The 22,425-nt window shown below is 38.2% G+C and overlaps 3 protein-coding genes across 3 annotated transcripts in view; 1 reads left to right on the top strand and 2 right to left on the bottom strand.

The window, feature by feature from the left end:
• LOC101310880 overlaps positions 1-22,425 on the bottom strand; it is a 1,534,871-nt gene that overhangs the window by 1,287,117 nt on the left and 225,329 nt on the right. The window lies entirely within an intron of this gene.
• LOC101313190 (mannosyl-oligosaccharide 1,2-alpha-mannosidase MNS3-like) lies at positions 9,800-13,841 on the top strand. The gene is made up of 6 exons (XM_004293475.1): positions 9,800-10,095; positions 10,438-11,360; positions 12,008-12,269; positions 12,504-12,701; positions 12,858-13,006; positions 13,143-13,841. The coding sequence occupies exons 1-6, from the start codon at positions 10,015-10,017 to the stop codon at positions 13,399-13,401; spliced, it is 1,872 nt and encodes a 623-aa protein (XP_004293523.1). The 5' UTR covers positions 9,800-10,014; the 3' UTR covers positions 13,402-13,841.
• LOC101291604 (potassium channel KAT1-like) lies at positions 14,070-17,377 on the bottom strand. The gene is made up of 9 exons (XM_004293485.1): positions 17,199-17,377; positions 16,897-17,112; positions 16,629-16,784; positions 16,470-16,527; positions 16,060-16,377; positions 15,496-15,735; positions 15,257-15,388; positions 14,977-15,162; positions 14,070-14,882 (listed from the first exon to the last, which is right to left on the bottom strand). The coding sequence occupies exons 1-9, from the start codon at positions 17,375-17,377 to the stop codon at positions 14,163-14,165; spliced, it is 2,205 nt and encodes a 734-aa protein (XP_004293533.1). The 3' UTR covers positions 14,070-14,162.

Raw genomic sequence — 22,425 nt, 5'->3', positions numbered from 1 at the left:
CAAAGTGACAACATATTTGTATTTAAAGTTACCCGTATGTGATACAATGTGACAATATATTTGTATTTAAAGTGAAAAATATTAAAAAGTATAATGTGAAATCATAAAATATTCAAAAGAGCTAAAATTTGACCCTCTCTTATTAGAGATCATTTAGAAGTCTATAAATAAAAAATAATATTTTTGAATATAGCCCTCTCCTGCTGGAGATGGCCTTACAAGCTGAGAGGTCGTGTACCCGTGAAGCTGCTGTCTTCTTCAAAATGACAAGGAGAAGGGACCAACAGTTTGTAAGGGTTTTTGTTTTGGGGAGGGGAGAAGGGGTGAAAGCAGCCTTGGTTGAGCTTAATTTACTGGTCGAGCTTAATTTACTTTATAGATGATTGTAAGGAGGTTTTGTTCATTAGGAGTTGTTACTTGTTAGGGAAAGGTTTTGCTCTACCACTGAAAGGTAAGTAATTTTTTTTTTTTTGAGTAAAAAAGGTAAGTAATTAACTTCGAGAATATGGAATATATAAGTATTCTTCTTCTGCAAGTAATCAATAATTAACTTCTGTCTAGGATGATCTTGCTACAATTAGATGTTATTAGAGATAGGCTGAGGGTAACCCTTCATTTGCTACAGTAAAAAACTCGGTTCTACAGGTGTTCAAATGGCAGAAGCTACAGCTCTTGTCAGTTTTGTTCTATAATAATACAATTACCTAAATATTTCTGTGGAGGGTGATTCGATGATCTTAATTGACTATATTCAGGGCAGGATAGATATTCCTTGAAAAGTTCAGACTCTTGTGGTTGATATCAAAACAATGGCCGGACAATTCTCGAACAATTCCCACCATCTGTTCTGGACATATTTTTAGAGAAGTGGATTTTGTAGCCTACCACTTAGCATCCTGGGGTCATAATTCCTAGTACTCGTCTTTGAATTCTTTGTCTTCCCTTATCTGTGTCTCCAACATTCCATCTGTTCTTGAGGTTTCGTTTTGTAATTTCTTTTTCTTCATCATAAAAAAGAAAAGAAAACAAAGTGTTGCGTACAAGTAGTTGTAATTTGAAGCAGAATAGGTGAATAGATCTTGTTGCTCCAACCCTGTTCAATTTCCTCCAGGTAGTTCTTATTTCTTGCCAATTCCTCCAATATTGAAGATGGCTTCTGACTTGATCAAAAGTTATAGAAATGACGCGGAGATTTACCAAGGTGAAGCTCTATGCAAGCAGAAGTTCCATGAACTTTGGGAAGAGTTCTGTCTTCCCAAAGGCGTCCTGCGATCAGATATTGAGGAGATGGGGCACCACCGACCTTCCGGCTTCGTTTGGCTGAAGCAGAAGAAGAAGAAGGAGCACAAGTTCAAGAGCATTGACAAGACTATCGTCTATGGTACTGAGCTCACAATGTTTGTTGAGAAAGGTAGGATCAAGAAACTCACCGGTTGTGACAACAAGGAAATGTGCTTCCGGATCTCTGTTTCTGAAATCTACTTCAAAGATCTTGCTCTAGAGAAGCTTTGCTTTAAAACTTCCACCGGCCTGTCAGGAACATACCTCGCTTCAGATTTTCAGGACGAGGATGAAACCCAGAAAACCAAGCACTGAAGTCTGTAGTTCTGTACCACTCAAGGATTCAGAGAAATCTAAGCATTAAATATACTTATAATAAGGTTGCATGGAGAAATGCTACATATGAATATCAAGGTTGTCTTAGATTAGAGAATTCTCTATGATTTTTGAAGCATTAAAGTTGGTTGTAGTGTAATACTGTAATCATTTATCTTCCATATAAATGCCAAAATTGCAACAGCAAATATTCAAAAAGCTTACTTGAGAGTTGAGACTCCTTTTTTGATCATTTGAATCGTATGATCCATAGAATTAACTCCAGTATCTTCACTCGTGTCCTCTATCGGACCCCCGAAACCAGATAAATGCCTTCAATCATTGAAATGATTTCTTGCTAAGCAAAAAAGTGGTCAAGGGCAGACTATTCGAAGAAATGTTTTATCGAACCATTGGCCAGCTATTCATATGTAACATTCAAATCCCAAATCAAGGCCATTCTTTCTGAGTCCAGCTACAGCTACAAGCAACTAGACACCGAAAGAAGTATATAATGCTTAGCTCACAGACCATTCATGGAAGCAGACAATGGCTATTAGCATTTGAGCAGGTCTCTGCCTAGTCTACAATTTAAGGAAGTTTCATATTCCACTCTGATAGATTTCATCATGTCCTGCAGATTTCCACGCCATCATGTTTTTGTTTCCTTTTCTCCTTTAGCAGATAGTTCCGAACCCCAACGGATTTGAAATGCCACAGAAGTTCAGATATCTCATCTTGAGGCAAACTCAAACCATCTTTTTTAATTGATCTATGTAAGGCACAGAAGAACTTTGGGTCTTCAAGTCTGATGTAGTCTCGTAAGAGCCGCTCATGATCTGGAACCCAATTCCTAGGAAATGGTGAGTAATCACAAGATGGGATCGAAGACATATGAGAGAACCGAACACCTTCAATTGCATCAACAAGTCCCATCCTTAAAAGATCAGAATATTCAGGTGCAGAGTTGTTACTGCTCTCCCTCAGCGGACGACTGAGATCACGGGTAGCTATACTATACACTTTGGCCCTCGATTTCAATCTATACCTAGCAGCATACAGTTTAGCCAAAGAGCTGCGAATGACATAAGCACAAAAACCAACAACTTTCTTACGATTATCAGCGTATCTGTACCAATCAGCCATAGTCTCCAATAACTTATTCATCTGGGAGTTGGTATGAGCTTGACTCGAGTAGAGCATTGGAGTGCAGGGCAATGGCTCGGGATCTTTATCACCCTTAACAAATGCAAGCCGCCGGAACTGGCGAATACATTGTTGTAAGCTAGCAGTAACTGAAAGCAAAGTCCCAACACCTTTCTCACTCACAACATTACCTCCAGTGGCTGTGTACCGTAGTGTAGGGTGTATAACCCTCCTGCAAATTATATGGTCCAAAAACTGAATCCCCCTAGTTATGTGTTCAATCTCCAACTTAGAGTTATCCAATCTTATCCCAAATCTTCTCTCACAAAACTCAATGACTTGCTTTCTCATATCCACTGCATCCTCTCTAGGCCCTCGAATACCAATCAAGAAATGACCCCCATACCTAATGTAATCCATTTTCCTCGTTTTCTCATCCCCACTCGCAGGCACAAACTCCGGCCAAGCCGGGTTATGACAACCATCATTAATCGAATTTTTCCATATAGAATCACTCTCAGATGGCCTAAAAAACTCAACTATCTTCTCCTCCATAACTTGATCCAACTCATTCAGACACACATTTGAAAGTAAAGGACTCAAAATTCCACAGTTGCCATAACTAGGTACCTTAGCCGCTTCCTCAGGAGCAAAATTGAAAAACGTCCTGAGCCAATACGGATCCGGTTTCGCTTCCCTCTCATTCAAAATCCTCTTCTTCTTCGAAACCTTCTTCAACTTCTTCTTCCTCGGCCACTGCACTTCACCATCGCCGCATTGCATCCGATTCGGCGCTCTGAGTGCAGATTTCACCAACCCCAGTATCTTCCTATCCGTCACGGCCTGCTCCAAGCAACCCATCACCACATTCCTATCCACATTGTCGAAAACCTCACTCAAATCTCCCTTGAGAAACCACAAGTACCCTGCAAAGTTGCTCCTAATGGTCCGAATCACCGTGTGTGCATTCCTTCCGGGGCGAAAAGCATGCGACTTTTGCGAGAATCGCGCCTCGAAAACCGGCTCAACGATCATCAGCAGCACCTCCTGCACAACCCGGTCCTGGAAACACGGCTCGTCGGAGTCGAGCAAAGCCTGGAGCTTGCGTTTGGAGACGAGCTGGGTACTGGGCTTGGTGTCAATGGGGCTCCGAATGAGCTGGTGGGTCTTGTTGTTCCAGGCGTAGGTTCCTTTAACGACGGCGTTTCGGAGGGAGAGGAGGTCGTGGAGGACGTGGGAGTGGACGGCGTTGCGGGGAGGGAACGTGCCGGTCACGTGGGCGCAGCAGCGCTGGTAGGCGAGGACCCAGAGGTCGAATTTGGAGAGGAAGCCGGTGAGGTTTGGGAAGGTTGTGGTGGGTGGGGAGGAGAAGGCTTTGACCCAGAGACTGGTGCAGATTTCGATTGGGTCTTGCTTGAGGAGGGCGTAGGGGTCTGAAAGGGGAGGGGAAGAAGAAGAGAGTGAGCGGGAGAATGGTGGTGGAGGTCTGGGAAGTTGGGAGGTGCAGACAAGCTGTTCGACGAAAGGTCGCAGTGAAGAGATGAAGCGCGGTAGGGAGAGTGCGGCACCCTTTCCCATATCACTCAAACGTGAATGTTAAGTTTTTGAACCAGTATATATAGCGTATACTAATCTTTTTCACTCTTTGGTTTTTTTTTTTCTTTTCCTCGTATAGATGCTTTGAAGTTCGATCATGGAAAACCAAGCAAGCAACTAATACCCATCTTTGAAGAAAATTTAACTACTGATTTGCAAAGGAGGAGACATAAAAAAAATAGTTTAATCATAATTTGAGCCACTTTTATTATAATAGATAAATGATTACAGTATTACAATTTGGGGTGTGTGGATTTCACTTCCCTTAATTAATTCATCATTCTTGGTAGTATTGTAGCTAGTCCAAAACTAAACTTAAGATAGAGAAAACAAAAGAAAATTTTGAATAACGTTAGTCAATACATGATCAGAGAAATGATATTGAAATGATCGAATGATTGGTTGTCTGTGCTGAAAATTGAAACAATTATCAAGGACTCGAGAAACGAATGTACCAAGGAGTTCGTCTCATCATCAATCTTAAAAGAGTTCTAGATGTAATGCAATCTTATGTTGGTGCCGAATTTAGCACCAATGGATCTACAAGAGTTCTGTGGAAATCTAACGTGAAAAATGGTGGGGTTGTTCCCATATAGTGGGTCTGGTCTATCTTCACCCTTCGATTAGTTTGACTATTAATTTTCATGGTCTTGGTCGTCTCTCTCTATTGACTAAAGACATGTCATGGTGGTTATGTGTCGTGTCTTGGTAGTCCACCGCGTGTGGCTCTAGATATAACATCGATAGTCTTGTACATTCGACTTCCTTGAGTAAGATTGGATTCTTGATCTTGCACACCAGTTCCTATCTTTTGTGAGAGCATGATCATTGTTGTCTAATCCCTTTGTTGGCGTAGCTGATCGTTTAGCCTTGGACTTCATCCGCTTGATGGTGGTCTTCCTACACGTAATGGTGGACTTCCTCCACTTGATGGTGGTGTTCTTGATCCTTTGTTGGGGTGAAACTGATAGTCTGTCTTAGATTTCATTTGGCTGATGTTGATTCACACACTTGCGTGAAATTGATTCTCCTCTCGGACATTCTCCACTTACAGTTTTATCAGATTCATGTGGTTTATGAGTTTAAATAAACCTAATTGAGAGTTGGTATTAATAGTCAATTGATCCATCTTAGTCTTTTGTTAAAGATTAATGTGTGTAGATAATCGATTTATATCTGGGTATCGAAGAACAACTCATTTAACCAACATAAGTACAATTTCCATGAACATGTGCATCTTATATATATAGTGTTTTGTTGGTGAGCCGTGGCTTGGTTGGTTAAAGTGTTTAACTAGACAACTTTGAGGTCATGGGTTCAAACCTCACTGACATATGTAGGGTGTGTGAGTTATTAATAAAACGTTTTTTTTTTATTTTTTTAAAAAAAAAATTAATATATATATATATATATATACATATGAGTGCTTCTAAATGTACCCAACAAATTCCTAAATAGACCCAGCATTTCAATTTTTATCACTTACTTTCCTGTTTTGCCCCTGTATCTATTTACACCCAGCAAATCTTAAAAAAAAAAAAATACACCCAGCACCTCTTGATGTCTCTTTCTCTTCCATTACCAGAATTTTGTTTCATGAACAATACAATGATGATCTGGAGCAAACAATTCATTGAGGAATAATCAACTTGAGCTTACATTCACAAAGAGAATAAGAGGAAGAAACAATGTGAAAGATGCAAGCTAGAGTGTTTGAATTTCGCAACCCAGTATCGACCACAATCTTATTCTGAAGCCTCACTAAATCTGGGTCCATCCCATTGCAACAAAATTTTCAAATGCTTTGTTGAGGAACCCTTATTTCATATATCAGAACCATTAAGGCTATGAGTTTCTGAGAAAAAACCCCAATTTTTTGGGATTGATATCTTCTGCTACTGCTAAGCAAGAGCCAACGCATCTTGGTTTGATTATTGTAATTGCCTCTAGAATTCTCTATGAAAGGACCCAATAAATCGAATGTATGTAATGGAGCCACAAACCCATTAATTGCAGAACCTGAAAGAGAGCGATTTGCTGCTTGATAACGAAATAGAGAGAGAAAATTGCTGTTGGGTGTGTACATAAGGGCAGAATTGGAATTAAATGACAATTTTTCAGTTGTTGAGTCTATTTAAAAGTTTGCCGGGTACATTTAGCAACACCCATATATATAAGCAAAGGTAGTTTTTCACTGTTCACGTGAACAGTGAGCTACCGAATTTACCCTTGTTTATTTTCTTTTATTTCAGTGTTGTCACTCTCAATTTTTTCTTTATTTTCTGCCCCTCTATCTTTTTCTTTATTTCAGTTCTACCCCTCATTCTTCAGTTTTCTAATTTAAGATTTACCCCTCCATTTTTCCTTTTATTTCGGTTTTAACCCTCAATTTTTTCCTTTCTTTCTGTTTTCCTACTCAAGTTTTCTTTTTCTGTTAATGCTATCATTTTACATGGAAAAAAAATTGCATTCTAGAATAAACAACAACAATAACAATGATAATGATAATAATGAGAGAAAATTAAATAATTGGGTGTTGATCAATATCAACTGCGTGCAGTTAGTAAAACAAATATATTATAATTTGAATTTGGATCAAGACTAATTGTTTTAATCATTACATCAACTGTTTCTTTATTTCATTTTAACTATGGAATTTAAAAAAATATTTTCGTCTTGATGAGGTTGATGCTACAGAGCTGATATTGTGACTTCATTTACTCAGAGCAATTGATGTTGAACATGTAAATGTTCACAATGAATTCCCTTTTGCTCCAATTTATGGGTTCAACTTACATATCTAAAAATAATGACAAGTGTTCATGTTTCTTAACTTTTGTATTGTTTGATGTTTAATTTATGACATGTATTGATGGGTGGTTCTTATATATTTGCAATTCTACGAACTTTGGTTGTTGATTATTGTTCATCTTTCTTTCAAAATAAGGAGCTGTTGTATGTGAAAACCGCACAGTAATTGATCGAACTAAGAAAAATTGCACAATAGTTATCAAATTAGCAGAGATCGCACTTCCGCATGCGCACGAGCGCATGTAGGAAGGCTAGTATGTATAAACTATCGGTATATACATACAAGGGAAGTAACTTGAACCCCATATGTACAATTTTTAGGTTTACACGCATCAATATGCACATCGCAAATATCAAGAGGTGCATACCATTCCCATTCCATTCCATGCATACATATATGGAGTGCACGCTACGAAAACAGATCTCAACCCAACTCATGCACCCAAAGTTGGGGCTCCGATGCAAATTCACATGTCTTTCTTCCTATTTTCCGCAATTACCATTAGGCAATCACACGTACTGATCAGGGATGTTTACCAATGCATTGACTTATTTGACTTCAAACCTCATTTCAGAAGAACTAAAGAAACAAATATACCCAAATCTACTGATCCTTTCATCTCAAAGCAACTGATCGACAATTATTAACTACATGACTTGGAATGACATGAAAAGAAAAAACAGAGAGATCGAAACTCTATCCGATTATTTTCATTCATCATGATTTCATAGTGTAGTTTTACTATATATATCTACCATTGGTTATTACATTCGTCTATTACCTGACTAATCGAGAAAATGGCCGGTGTTTACAGTTCTCATACCACCTTTGCGATGAAACAAAAACAAAACCCGGCAAAAGATCCGGCCGAGTTACGCAGAACCCACCAAGAAACTCAAATATAAAGGAAGTACAAAACTAACAGATCACAGTAAATAGTAATTCATTAATCACTGCATGATCGATGAAACCGGTGATCTAGGGTTTAGCGAGGTCGCAGTAGACGACGACGGCGTTGGGGTTTCCGTTGTGGCAAGGCGACGAGCCAGAAGGAGGGACGAAGCCCTTGGGAAGCATGACGGAGAAAGGCCCGTCGTTGTTCTTGAACTTCTTGGTGGTCGGGTTCTTGTATCTGTTTCCGGCACGTTTCTTGTGGTTCTTGGTTAGTCGACGTTGTTGGCGGCCGAGGAGAAACGGCGTCGTGTTCTTGACGTAGAACACTTGGTACTGGTCGGCGGTGGTGGCGGAGGAGGAGGGAGGGGTTTGATCGTTGGATGATGAAGAAGAAGAAGTGGGGAAGGTGAAGAAGAAGAGGAAGGTGAAGAAGAAGAGGAAGAAGTACTTGAGCAAAGTACCCATGAGAGAGAGAGAGAGGAGGGAAGTAGGTTTTGGTTTCTTGTGCAGAAGAGGAAATTTCCAGAGAATTGAATGAGAGCTGTACCGTTATTGATCCCAAGAAGAGGGAGAGAGTGAGCTTAGATTTCTAGAATCATTAGATAGCTAGGGATCGATTTAGTGATTAAGATTGATGCGCCAGGTTAGGGATTGAAATCTCTATTGCGGGCCGGGTTACATTTGAGAAATTAGCAGAGGCCCAGTGGATTTGGACGTACTTAATGGGCAATTAAGGAAAGCTTTATAGAAACCCAAATCGGGTACTTTTAGTTTTGGGGGATTTTTCATTTTTCCTTGAAGTATTTCTTATATTTTTTATTTGTATCTATCGGACATGAATTATTAATCAAATAGTCTAAAACTCGTAAATTTCACATACTCTAGCTAACTTCTAAACGGGTTGCAACAAATGCAATAATAACTCTAGCTAATAGTTTTACCTTTTTACTCTTTTATTATTCATTTTGTAATTATTTTACAAGAAGATTGTGTTGTTTTTGTTGTTTTTAAAGAAATTCGTTTGTGATATCTTGTAAGAAGATTGTGTCGTTTTCACTATTTTGCATATCTATTAAGCTCGAGACTAGATTTCTAAAGTTCAAAATCAACTAAAATAGATGAATTGCCGATCTAGGTATGGTGTTGGGTTTAAAAGCATCTCCAACAGCTTCTTGATTTTTTTGATTTTCTTGATTTTGGGGAATATGAAGCTTTTTTTAGGTCCAACAGCTTCCTCATCTCATTCTTTAAAATAGGGGATGAAGAAGAAAGAGAAGTCTTCATTCCCCAAATTTGTAGCAAAGTTTTTCTTCTCTAAAATTAAATTTTTCACGTGCTCATATAACAATATAATATTTTATTGTTATAATAAAATATATAATGTTTTTTTACTATAATTAATGATGATATATTATATTTTATTATTATATTATATGTCAAAATCTTTAAAATAAGAAGCGGTTGGATTTTGAGCATAATTTTTTTTTGAAGATTTTGGTTTTTATTTTTTTATTTTAGAAAAAAATTGAGAAAACTGTTGAAGACACCTAATAACCAAAACCAAGTTAATTTGATCAAATCATCGTTAAACCAACTTTGTCTGATTAGCTCGTGGAGTTATTACAAGCTTAATTAGGTGCTGAGTCAACAACTCTTCCGTGTCTCACAAAAGTCAAAACCACATTCAACGACGTGCCCAAAACGACGTCGCTCAACAACCGAAAAAGCCCTTCTCACTCTTCACAGGGTCCCCTCCCCTCCACTCCAAACGTCGCGCGATTCCCCCAATCCTCCTCCAACCACTTACATCCTTCCCGCGAATCCAACTCCGCGCCCGAACCCGAAAACCCGAACCCGAAATCCGAAACACTTACTCGCAAATCTCACCGGAATCTGAGCGACGACACATCCCGATCCGAGCTAGAGACGACGGAGCTCCGGCTCAGCAGGCGGCGATCGGATCGCCAATCATGTCGTCCAAGTCTCTACCTTACTCCAACAAAGATATCCTCTACGACAACGCCAAGTTCCGCCACCGCTCCGTCTTCAAGGTCCTCCTTCTCACTCAGATCTCTCTCCTCTCTTTCATTCATCACTCTTAATTTCACTTAATCTTGTTAATTAGCAATCAGTCAATGTTTGATTTAGGTTTTGAAGTGGATGATCAAGCTCATTTTCTAAATGCTCCAGCTCAATTTGATTTTGCTGCTCAAATTTGCTCTGAAATTCATTTCATATAGCTCAATTTAATTTTGCTGCTCAACATTTTGACCTTAACGATCGGAAGCAGCTTATAAGTCAACATTATGAATTAATCGCAGAATTACGAACGAAATCATTGATTTTTAATTTGGCATGTTATCTGTAATGAATTTGTGTATATTGCTGCGCAGGTGATAAATCAGACCTTACTTGCCAGTAAAGTAAAGCATCATTGTACGAGTTGTAGTACAGGAAAGTTTCTAGCGTTGCTAATGATATTCGGTATAGCGTGTCTTTTGCTGACACATACAAGTTCCACTGGTTCTGTTTCGTATGGTGTAGTGAATGGTAGTAGGAATGATACATATGAGCACAATATAAGCGGTGGCATTAGGTTCGGGAATCTTTTGAGACGTGCTCCGAGGCTTCCTCCTCAACTAACGCCTGACCAAATAGGAAGTAGTGGACCGAATTGGGTAGATAGGCAAGAAAATGTGAAGAAGGCTTTTATTCATGCATGGTCTGGGTATAAAAGGTATGCTATGGGTTTCGATGAGTTGATGCCCTTGAGCAAGCAGGGAGTTGATGGTTTAGGAGGTCTTGGTGCGACTGTTGTGGATGCCCTTGATACGGCCATGATAATGGGTGTGGATGAAGTTGTTTCTGAAGCAGGCTCATGGATCGAGAAGCACCTTTCGAGTAGGATTAGTGAGAAAGGACAAGTTAATTTATTTGAAACAACAATACGTGTTTTGGGTGGTCTATTAAGTGCATATCATCTCAGTTCTGTGAACCAAGGGACAAACTCAACACGTAAAGGACCTGAGCCTGCTGTTTATCTAGAAACTGCTAAGAACTTGGCTGATCGTCTGCTATCTGGTTTTACTTCAAGTCCTACTGCTATTCCCTTTGGTGATGTTGTTCTTCGTGAACCTTCAGCACATCCAGCTCCAGATGGTCTTAGCAGTACTTCAGAAGTTTCTACCTTACAGCTTGAATTCAACTATCTTAGTACCGTTTCTAATGATCCAAAATACACTGTAGCAGCTATGAAGGTCTTGGAACATATGAAAACTCTACCAAAGGTGGAAGGGCTTGTTCCTATATTTATAAAGTATGTGCCTTACCATTATTGTTTTCAAGCTCTTAGTTCTTGCTTATAAGTTGAAATTTTCATTGTATTGAGTATATGTTATAAAGGTTAAAGAAGATAACTTCCATGTACTTTGAATGATGACTGTTTGATTACCTGCACTATCTTTCCAGTTTCATTTATGGTTTTGCAAAAACGTACATATATAGTTGGGTCTTTCTGTCTTACTAATACAAAAACATGTGGGTTTGGTAGAAAATACTGTTGGCTGAGTAAAGATGGAGGAGTCTTCCTCTAACTCCCTTTTTCAAGAAACTCTCAGTGTTCAACTAGTGGCTCTACCCTTTGATTGATTTTTTGGCTGTTCATTTAGGTACACTTGAAAACTTCTGTAAAAGAACTACCTAAATTATCTGTTCTCTTTCCTTTTGTATTTGTGTGATCTCTGGTCAGTGTGTTTATTCTTCTGAGGAGGGTGCTGAATGGTTCTCAGTATTGGCTTGATTTCTCTTCTTTCTTGGATAAAGATATTTGGTTGATATCTAAATTATTACTCTGTTCCAGAATAAAATATGCTACCTATTTTATGTTTTGTGGTCAAGAACTTGCTACCTCTATTGTGTATTATCATCTATTAGTTGTTAATGTTGTCTTCATACTGCATGCAGCCCTAACACTGGTGAATTTAGTGGAAACAATATAAGACTGGGATCTCGTGGCGACAGCTACTATGAGTACCTACTGAAAGTTTGGCTTCAGAAGGGACCAAATCGAGAGAGTAATTTAACATATCTCTATGATATGTATGAGGAAGCAATGAAAGGTGTTAAGCACCGTCTTGTTAGGAAATCAATACCAAATGGATTAGTTTTCATAGGGGAATTGCCTTATGGAGCTGAGGGAGATTTTAGTCCAAAAATGGATCACCTGGTATGCAGTACTCATCCAACTTATTGGCATTTAGACAGCTTATAAGTAACTAGTCTATACTGTGGTTGCTTTAAGTTTTCTAAAGTAGGAGAAGCAAAATGTTGTCTAATTGGATACCATGTATACATGTATATTACCTTTTGTGAGTCCGGCATAAATGTGATTATCTGTCTGTAAAATGATGATCAAGTTCATCCTTTCTCTTTAAAGTGACACTTTGTACTGCCTTTTCAGGTATGTTTCTTGGCTGGTACTCTAGCACTTGGTGCCACCAAAGGCGTTACCAAGGAAAAGGCACTGAGAGATAATTTGCTAAATTTTGAAGATCTGGAAAATTTGAATCTTGCAGAAGATCTTGCTGAAACATGCTTTCAGATGTATTCAGTAACATCTACTGGTCTTGCTCCAGAAATTGCTTATTTTCATACAGAGGTTAGTTTGTGTTCAGTTATTTATGTCTTGCTTAGGAATTCCACTTCAGATATGTATGAGCACCAAAAATTGTTATTAAATTAATATCGTTTAAGCTTATTGACATTTCAATTGCTATGTTGTATGGGCCTTTAATATCTTTTCCGATTGAAGCAGGAATATTCTGATGGACATCTTGATGGTGGTAACAAGAGTTCAAAATATTTGAATGACATAATCATCAAACGGGCTGATCGACATAATCTCTTGCGTCCTGAAACTGTTGAGTCATTGTTTGTCTTGTACCGTATCACAGAAGATCCTAAGTATGCTTTTTCTTTCTTTCTATTGCGTCAATTACTTTTATCCCCTGAGATGCACATGCATAGAGACACTCACACAGAGAGATGATAAGTTTTTTTTTTTTGCACACTCTTACACTTGTATACTTGCCCATCACAGATATCGTGAATGGGGTTGGCAGATTTTTGAAGCATTTGAGAAATACACAAGGGTTGATACTGGTGGATATAGTTCTTTGGATGATGTAACTACAATTCCACCTCATAAAAGAGACAAGATGGAGACGTTTTTTTTGGGAGAGACTCTAAAGTATCTGTACTTGCTGTTCGGAGATAGTTCGCATGTTCCTTTGGATAAATATGTTTTTAACACTGAAGCTCATCCTATTCCAATCGAAGGAGCTACCAAGAGGGTGTAACACTGTGCAGTATACAGTATCATTGGAAATCATGTATGGACAATTCATATGATTGCAGGCATAAACAGTGAAGTCTAGTTGAGTTTCAGAGGCGGCTTTAGTTTTTTCTCTTGTGCCATTCTCTGGTGAATTGGTGATTCAATACGCATTCTTCTACATTACCGTCAAAAGTCCTAAGGAGGAGAATTTTCCTGGACATCACTATACCTGTGGAGCAAGATATAATGACAAATTGTAATATGTATTTCTTGCTTTTCAGCAGATTTTGATTAGTTAGCAGAGGGTGTTTTACCCATTGAAAATTTGAAAGTATAAAGTGCTATTATTTGTAAGTGATTTCTTTCTTTTCTCCTGGCTTTTGAGTTTTGAGAACCACAATGTTGTGTTATAGTCAAATCAAACCTTCTGTTAATTCTTATTAATGTTGCCTAAGAGTTACAAGTTATCTTCACATCTTTGAACGATATGAAGTCACATCAGAGTTCACACTTTGACAATCATCATGAAGAAGAAACAGATGATCACCATCTCTAACAACATTGATGTCTTCTATTTCTGCATTCTCTGCATTCACGACTTTCGTAGGTCTGTAGCCTCCAAACTTCTCACCTGCAATGTCACAGTCTGTGGTCAAAACTATTCTGATCCTGTTAAAAGTTTGTTTTCTCATTCAAACTTTTGTTTGATTTATCTAGTTTGTCATCAATTTATAACTCATGGTTGCAAACTTGCAACCATCAGGTTTATCTGGAAATGATGTTTCAGAGGTAAAAGAAAGAAAGCTTACCGGCAACTCTGAGCAGCTGGTCTATGGAATCAGGTAGAATTATTAACTTTGCAAGTTGCCTTTCCGGTCCATTTTCACTTTTAGAATGCATGTGGATAGTTACTCTCTTGCTGTATGATCTGATCCCATCTTCTTTGTCAGTTGCAGGGCTAGACGGGCATGGATAGGACTTCATGGATACCTCTCTTAAGTGAGAATGAATATGTTGGTGGTCTTCCTGTCGTCTGCAATTTCCTTCACAATTGCTGGTGCTTCCAGATGTTTCTGGCTCAATAAACTCTATTCTATGGTCATCTATTTCTGTCCTATTTTCATAACTTAATGAGAGGTCATGCATGCTATTGTCTCCTCGCTGTTGTGCTGGACCTTTTGGCACCCATCCTCTAGGTTCCGGTTTGTTGACGTTTGCTCCTCCTTCAACTACAATTTTTACCTTTTCCAGATGGTCCTGGCCAACGGCGGCATGAAGTTCAGTTTGGCCATTCTCACCTGTCATTTTAGCTTTGCCTATCTCACTCTTCTTCCTAGCCTGCGAGGCTGTAAAACAATTGTTCCTTGATTCCTGCATTGCTGCATCTTCATGTGAGCTATCTTTGCATCCTCCTCTGTGTCCTCCTCCACGATCATTGTCGAGCATTAAGCCTGAATTTGTGTGCGGATATTCAAAGCCTGAGCTATCTTCGCCTTTCAGTTTCTGTAAATGCACCACATATTGTCAGTCTTTGGAAAACAAGGGTGATCTGCATGTAGCTGAACTATTTTGTTTATAAAAAAAATTGTTTCAGTACCATAAAAATGTTGTTCATGATAATCTGTTCGTCTTGCTTATTTGTTTGTATAGTGGTCATCAATGAATCTCTGCGGAGTCGTAATATTTGGGAAAGTTCAGTTGTCCTAACTGTGTAAGGCTGTGGCCTGTGACATAATACTCCAATTTCTCCCAAAGTATCTCCAGCATTTGCCTTTCCTACAATCTGTGTGGAGCATTTACGGTCACTCGGTTAGATATTACCTCAAAAATCCAAGTGATCCTCTACTGAATAATACATGCATATATCTGTGACTTACATGCTCTTGCCCATCAATATTGGATATCAAAACTACTGCACCTGAGACCAGTATGTAAAGATCCGTCGGGGCCTCATTTTGCAGAATGACTTCTTCTTTAGGTGGAAAGTACTCGGCATCTATTTCTGATACCTTGTGAAAACAATAAATGGTTTTAGCTACTTGTGAGATATGTGAATGATAATGTGAACTAAACGTACGTTATTGACTTGAAAAGATAACAGAATGTGATGCTTTACCAATTGGAAAAGGAAGTCATATGAAACTCCTCGGAAGATATCGACTTTTTGAATAATGGGGAAGAAGAGATGTTGAGCAATGCTTGAACGAAGCGCTTTCGGGAGATCATTCAAGGTCTCTTGCTGCTTCAACCCTTCTGTCCTGAATTTGAGGCATATGTGTGACAACATTTGGTCATGTATTCTTGGTGGCAAGTCATTTCTTGATGCAAATTCTGAAGCAGCTCGCACCGTGTCCCTCTATTAACACCAAAACCAAGCTTCTTGCATTAATACTTTCTTCTGAGGAACAAAAATAGAAACGTTTTATATTTTGATTTGAATATTATGAAGAGCTAGTAGAGCTGCATATCCTCATATGATTGATTTTAGAGATGGCTATTCTGTTTTTAAAATGAGACTGTCAAAATGTGGGGTAGAGAAGACAACAAATGAAGGTAGTTAGCCTTCCAAGTCTTATGCAGCATGCAGGTACTATGTGCTATGTGGACCGTTTATTTTGATTGCGACTGGAAATTTATTCTGGTCCATATAGTTTGAGCTATAGAAGAACCAAGTACTTACAAAGTTTCTGGTTCTGCTGGTCGAATGAACCACAAGGTTTGTCATGTTTCCGATGAGGTAAGCTGTCAATCCCAAGTTGAACAGCATGTAGAAAATATCAAACAGCATCTCCCTTGGGTTCTCAGCATGCAAGTCTCCATAGCCAGTGGTTGTGAGTGTTGTGATAGACCAGTACATTGCAGTGACATATCTGTTCCAAAGACTATCTTCTTTGAAATTTGGGTACACTGCACCGATCCATGTTTGTTTTGAATCAGGGTATCTGTCTGCTATCAGATAGTAAAAGCATCCGGCACAATGCACTGCAAAAAGGGTCACCTGAAATTTGACCACAACTTACGTGGTGAGATTCATAGATGATGTCTAGAGGAAAATGTAGGTACATGGTATGTGTATTTTGAGGGGCTTACAGAAATGAGCTTTGTGCACCGAGTCCAGAAGTAATTGAATCGGATGTCCTTCTCAAGTCTGAAGGCAAAGCAAAGCGGCTAGTAAGTATTCTGTATTCTCAACAGTAGGAAATATTGAAGAAAGAAAGACATATTGGTCAGGGATTACTGATATTGGACCTTGCAAAAAGGGAGCTCACTCGTCTGAGGCGCCAGAGCCGGAGCATGTTCAGTACTTTAAAGCCAAGTTCGCTGCCATGATTTGTGAACATGAGGCTAATAGGCTGGAATGGAGCAGTGGAACACACATCGAAAATAAACCAGGTTGATATGTATCTGCAGTTTGTTATTTGTATGCAAAATAAGATGATGAGTTCCTTTTCTTCTAGAGTAATTATGTTGTTGTATCAGCAAAGTGAAGCTACCATAAAGGCCAAGGCTTACGCACCTCATTGCAATTTGTTTGGGATTGTCGACAAGAAGATAAGACTGGTTGTCGAGATATGCAACAAAGAAAGTGAGGAAGATGTCAATGGCAAAGAAACCGTTGACAATGTTGTCGATGATAAAAAGAGCATCCTGCTTGTACGTCAAGAAAGCAAACTCGAATGGGCAAATCCAGGCAGAGTAAATGACGAGAACAATGAGTAACATCTCCCAAGCCCTGAAAATGAACCGAAGTTATTGCAATGATCATCATTATAAACAAGTAACATAGAAGTTGTGAAGTGTTGTGGCAATGATCATCACCTATAACGAGGATTGTAAGGCGATATAATGTATTTTCGGAGCTTGGTTGATTGGTTGATTCTGGCTCCAAGAGATGGCAATAGATCACTAGAGAAGAAGCTGCTCTGAGCAACACTATCTATTTGGTATTCATCGATACAAAACCTCCTAAAGAAGTTTTTTGTGCCGGAAACTGACATCTCTGTGTTTCTGAATTGATCTTCAGAAGAACTACGTAAAGCTATTGATGTTAGATTTTTTTTTCTTGGTTGGTTCAAGTGTACAAAGAAGGGGGTATTAATAGTATGCCAACTAGCTATCTAGCTTCGGTGAGCACACGGTTTAGGAGTCCTTAATCTACTGTACCTTTTTCGTATCACGCTTGTGACTTCGAAAAGAATATGCTGGAAGCTAGCTTAATGGGTGATTACGGATGGGAAAGAAGTAGTAAAAAAGAAGAAAGAAGACTTTCTATCTTGTTGGAGCAAGAAAGGTAAGAAAGAAGGGAAAGAACAAGGTGCGTGAGCACAGAGAGTGGCAGACATGCGCAGCTTAATTTCTCTAATGCAGGTGCAGACAAGTTCTTCAGTACTGGAAGAGAGAGCAACAAGATGAAAATGGTAATGGTGCATTTCGATCTGGTTGAGCAAAGTTGGGGTGGTGGGAGATCCATTATTGAAATCTTCCATGTGGAGTTGTAGTTGTACAACAAGTGTGGCCAAAGCTACATGAAGACTCATGAGCAAATTAGGGAGACATGAGACTTCATTTGGGTTTAAGCAAAATACATTGGTTTTGGTTTGTGTATTTTCATTTCATTTCAAAATGTGAGAACTGGGACCTGAGGATGATCTGGGTGAAGTTCAATATATGGACGCCACGTGGCAAAATCCCTCCAAACAATATAGCTCAGCCTTTTTCTGTTTTTTTAATTTACTCATCCATATTATATCAGCTCCCTTCAATCTTCATCACCTTCATGATAGGAAGAGGCTAAGAGAGCTTGACATGCTGTGGTTGTTTTTATATGGAAACAGGAAACTCGATCAATAAGAGCCATAAAACTATGAAATGGATTGGTGCCATGTATACAAGTTTGATATATCATCCCAATTTCTCTCGATCTTTTCCAATTTGCTTTTGACCCGTTTGTACTTTGGAGCTAGCACAACACGGTTTTCATGTCACCGACTACTCCTTTCAACTTGTGGCTGATCTGCCTATGCAGCTTGTTGATGTTTCTGGATGTATATAAATCATCATGACCCTAGTTAGAAGTTAGAACCCATGATTAATTTTCTTATCGTATCATAATGCAGGGATATGCTAGCTCCATGAAATCTCAGTGCTAAACATTGGAGTCCCCTCAGATGCCCATTGCTGCATATGGGATGTTGGTTTTGTTTTCATTCAGAAAATTAAGACATGACTGGTTGTCAACAACGTACGTACAGACTGAAGGGACAACATACTTATGCATTTGTCTTCAGAATAATCATAGTTATCTCCCTGATGATTAAGTTTTATTTAGGATCCTTTTATTTAAGTGGTAATTACTGTTTTAATTAGTCATTGTCTTTGAATTAAGGAGTTCATGATATCTGCTTCGAAGCAGCCCACCTGGTGCAGGTGTTATTCTAGCAGTAGTAACAATATGTCACGTGATCCAGTGCGTGTTTTCTGTGTTGAATGAATCGAATCGTTCATTCTTATTATGCAGAAACCCTACCACTCTTACGAAATAGTTAATTTGTTAGGGGGATTCGTAATGTTCCCATTGGACCTCCTTGCTTCTGGGGAGCCGGAATGACAATGACAATGTAATATATAATGCACCTCTGTATCTTCTTTGGTTTCTTATTTCCCTCTCGCACAAGAAAAAGGTGGATAGGAGTCGCATCATTTCCAGGCTCAACTGCTTTTCTTAGGGTTAGTTGCTTCTCCATCTTCTTTGGGTCATGAAGATTGTGAAGAAATTAGTAATGCAGTAACTAAAATAAATCCTAAGTTGTTGTAGGTATATATGCTTGCTAATTATAATTATAATCAAACCCTTGACCAAAAAAGAAACCCACCTTCGATCAACTCGATCATGATCGCGTTATATATGAACATATCTCATATAAATCATAAGAATCCTAAAAGCAACTCCAACAATAAGTGTTATTTGAATGTGTTATTCTCACTATTTCAACAATGAGGTATTGTATCACATGAGGTGTTGCATATGGAGCCCACATGAGCTGGTCTTCGAAATGTCCTGAATATAAGACTTGAGATGATATTTGGGGCTATATTATTAAGATTAGCACCTAGTCTTTTTTGCTGTTGAAGATAGTTTTTTCTATTTCAAAGGCTGGTCTTGGTTTTTAACTCCACCGTTAGATCAAGTTGCCTTAATAAGAGACTTACGCGATAGATACGTAAAATTATTAATCAACGAAATACTAAATAATTTACATCACGTTAATCTAGATGAAAGAAACATATTTTTTGTAAAAAAAAAAAGAAAAAAAAGAAAAAAAAAGAACATGGTAATGTATAGAAGATATCGTATATATCAAAGTTAGATATCGTTGATATCAGTTCTTGATCAAGAAGTAAGAACTGTTTCCTCTTATATATTCTCATCACTAGCTTGTTGTTTAAATTAGGGTCATGCATGCAGCTAGTTAACATTTGCATGTGAACTTAGTAATTAATAAGAAGATGGACAATAGTTGAATGGCCGGTATATATACCAATCAATACTGATCGATAATGTGACCTTGATATTATAACAAAAATGAACTTTTTTGCAACCACACACATGTTTCATGGATCGAAGATATATAGGTCATATATAATGATTGATGTGTCTTATGGAGCTGAAAAATGAAGTGAAACTCGATCAGAAAGGAAAGTGATCGGAGATGAGAAAGAAGCTGGCTCTCGTGATGGTTGGGAGGCCACGGCCGGGCAGTGGCCAAAGTTTGGGGCAAATTAGGGTGCGTGGTCCTTGATTCATGTAAAAGGATGGCTCATGATGAGATTGCTATATATACTTGACATTTCTCCATCAATATGCTCATCATGGGGTCCTTATAACTCCGTAAATAAACCCTCCTTCAAAAGCAGCTAGGGTTCTTGAATTTTCCAGCAGCATATATGCCTAATTTAACTAAATGATATCGATTTTTTTTTTTATGAGTCCTTAATCAGAAACCATTAGTCCTTCAATTAGTGGTTTTTTCATTACTTTCACTTTTATATATTGAACGACTGACTTTATAGTATTAGAGAACTAGAGATGAGTTTATCTAGTACATACATGCATGCATATTGGTAATCAGACATGCAGGTTTTGACATGACTAATTAACTTATTGCTAGGGTGAGAATCAGATCTATACAGACACATGGAATTTCATTTCATCATGTGTTTGTCGTAGTAATGATCGATATATATGTACAATCTATTGTACCTATAGTCATTTTGTGATAGTTTAAATTCTCAAAATATGGTGATTGTATGTACATGATCGAAATGTATTATTTCTTATTGAACTGTGTAATTTTTTTTATTTTTAATTAAAATAAAATCTGTATATAGGACTGAGTCCCCAGCTAGGCTGGGTTCAAAACCCTTAAAAAAATATATATGATCGAAATGCAAAGGGCAATTAACATCAGCTAATCACGATTATAAATTTTGGCCGACTGAATATGACATTGATTCATAAATAGTTAATAGAATTGGTCACCCCTAACTAACTAGATGTTAGATCAGCCTGAATTTTTTGGCTATATTCTGAAGTGGCTGTGTTTCGACCATAATCATTTAGCAGCCAAGAATATATATCATGATCATCATCAGCTACGTCAAAGGAGAATCTAAAGATATTCAAAGTTGAATTTAGGAAGAAATCGATCATGGACGACCTCGATCATGGTTATGATTGTAGCTAGCCTTCAACTCTATGGTCCACGTTGACTGGCTAGCTAGAACGCCGATAAAGATCGATTAGATAATGAACTAGCTCATCACCTACCAACGTCTTTGGATCATCTACAACATGCATGTATAGTTGCATGTTGATTATGTGAGGTCAACTTAACTAGCAAGTATGATTAACTAGCTCAGCTGTGATCGATAAGATGGTTTTAGAGCTTTGATTTGTCGCCGAAGATCTTAATTACGGGATTAAAACCTCTTACTCGATCGATCGTGCAATGGGTGATTAGCTAGATACACATATTTACGAAAGAGATTTTCCACTTTCAACTAAGTCGGCCGGTATGTATGTATGTATGTCCGATTAAGAGAGTTTGTTTGTAGCTGGTATCATCTAAAAGACTAAAACGTTGCTCGATATGTGAAAATGATGCAGAATATGTTCCCCACCACAAAGTAATTGGCCAGCTCTCAATCCATTAACCTACAAGAGATCGACCCCCGGGGACCAAAGAAGAACTGATCGATCGAGCCCCTACCATTTGCCGTGAAGAAGCAAGGCATGTTAGTTTGATGATATATGTAAGTTGATGCTTCGAATTCTTCTCAAAATTTGGTGTACGTACTCTCTGTCTAATCTTTAGTCGTTGAATCTCACGGTAGTAGTGGATGGAGAAGGCATATTTTTCTTGGTCCACAACTGGATTTGCAATTGCCATTGAGATCGAATTTGAGATCGAGTTTGTACTTATCAACTTATCCCTTTGCTAAGATGGGGTGCGAGATCATCAACATTTTAGATGTTAACTAATTGTAGAAGTTTTATATATACCAGAATGATTCCAAATAGGGATAGATTAGAATGGGGTTTTTGAGGTTGATATATATTCACAAATTAAAGGGGTTCTTTTTTGGGATACAGATGGAGAGATGAAATTGGTTTTGAGTTCGAAATATTCTAAATGAAAAGGAAAATTCGACTTTCTTTGACTTTTAAATTCCATACATGCATTTGCTAGCTTATATATGCTATAATTTGTAGCTAATGAGAGAACTAATGAAATTGACATTTTGTTCATGGAGTAATTAATAAGCATAGCTAGTTATATTACAAGACAGAACAATATATCCTCTTTGGTATCTCATATATATATATATATATATATATAAGATTTTTCTCAACTGCGGACGTCCGCACCAATGGTTTGGTGCGGATTTTCATTTTTCACCACTTTTCGATCGAATTTCCTCATCTCCACCGTCTAGTATCTAGATAATATTGTGTAGATCATCTCTGTAAAATTTCAGCCAATTT

Source organism: Fragaria vesca, linkage group LG3, assembly GCF_000184155.1.
Source record: "Fragaria vesca subsp. vesca linkage group LG3, FraVesHawaii_1.0, whole genome shotgun sequence".
Taxonomy (NCBI): domain Eukaryota; kingdom Viridiplantae; phylum Streptophyta; class Magnoliopsida; order Rosales; family Rosaceae; genus Fragaria; species Fragaria vesca.
Note: the sequence above shows the minus strand (reverse complement) of the source record. Positions and strands in the feature narration are given on the sequence as shown.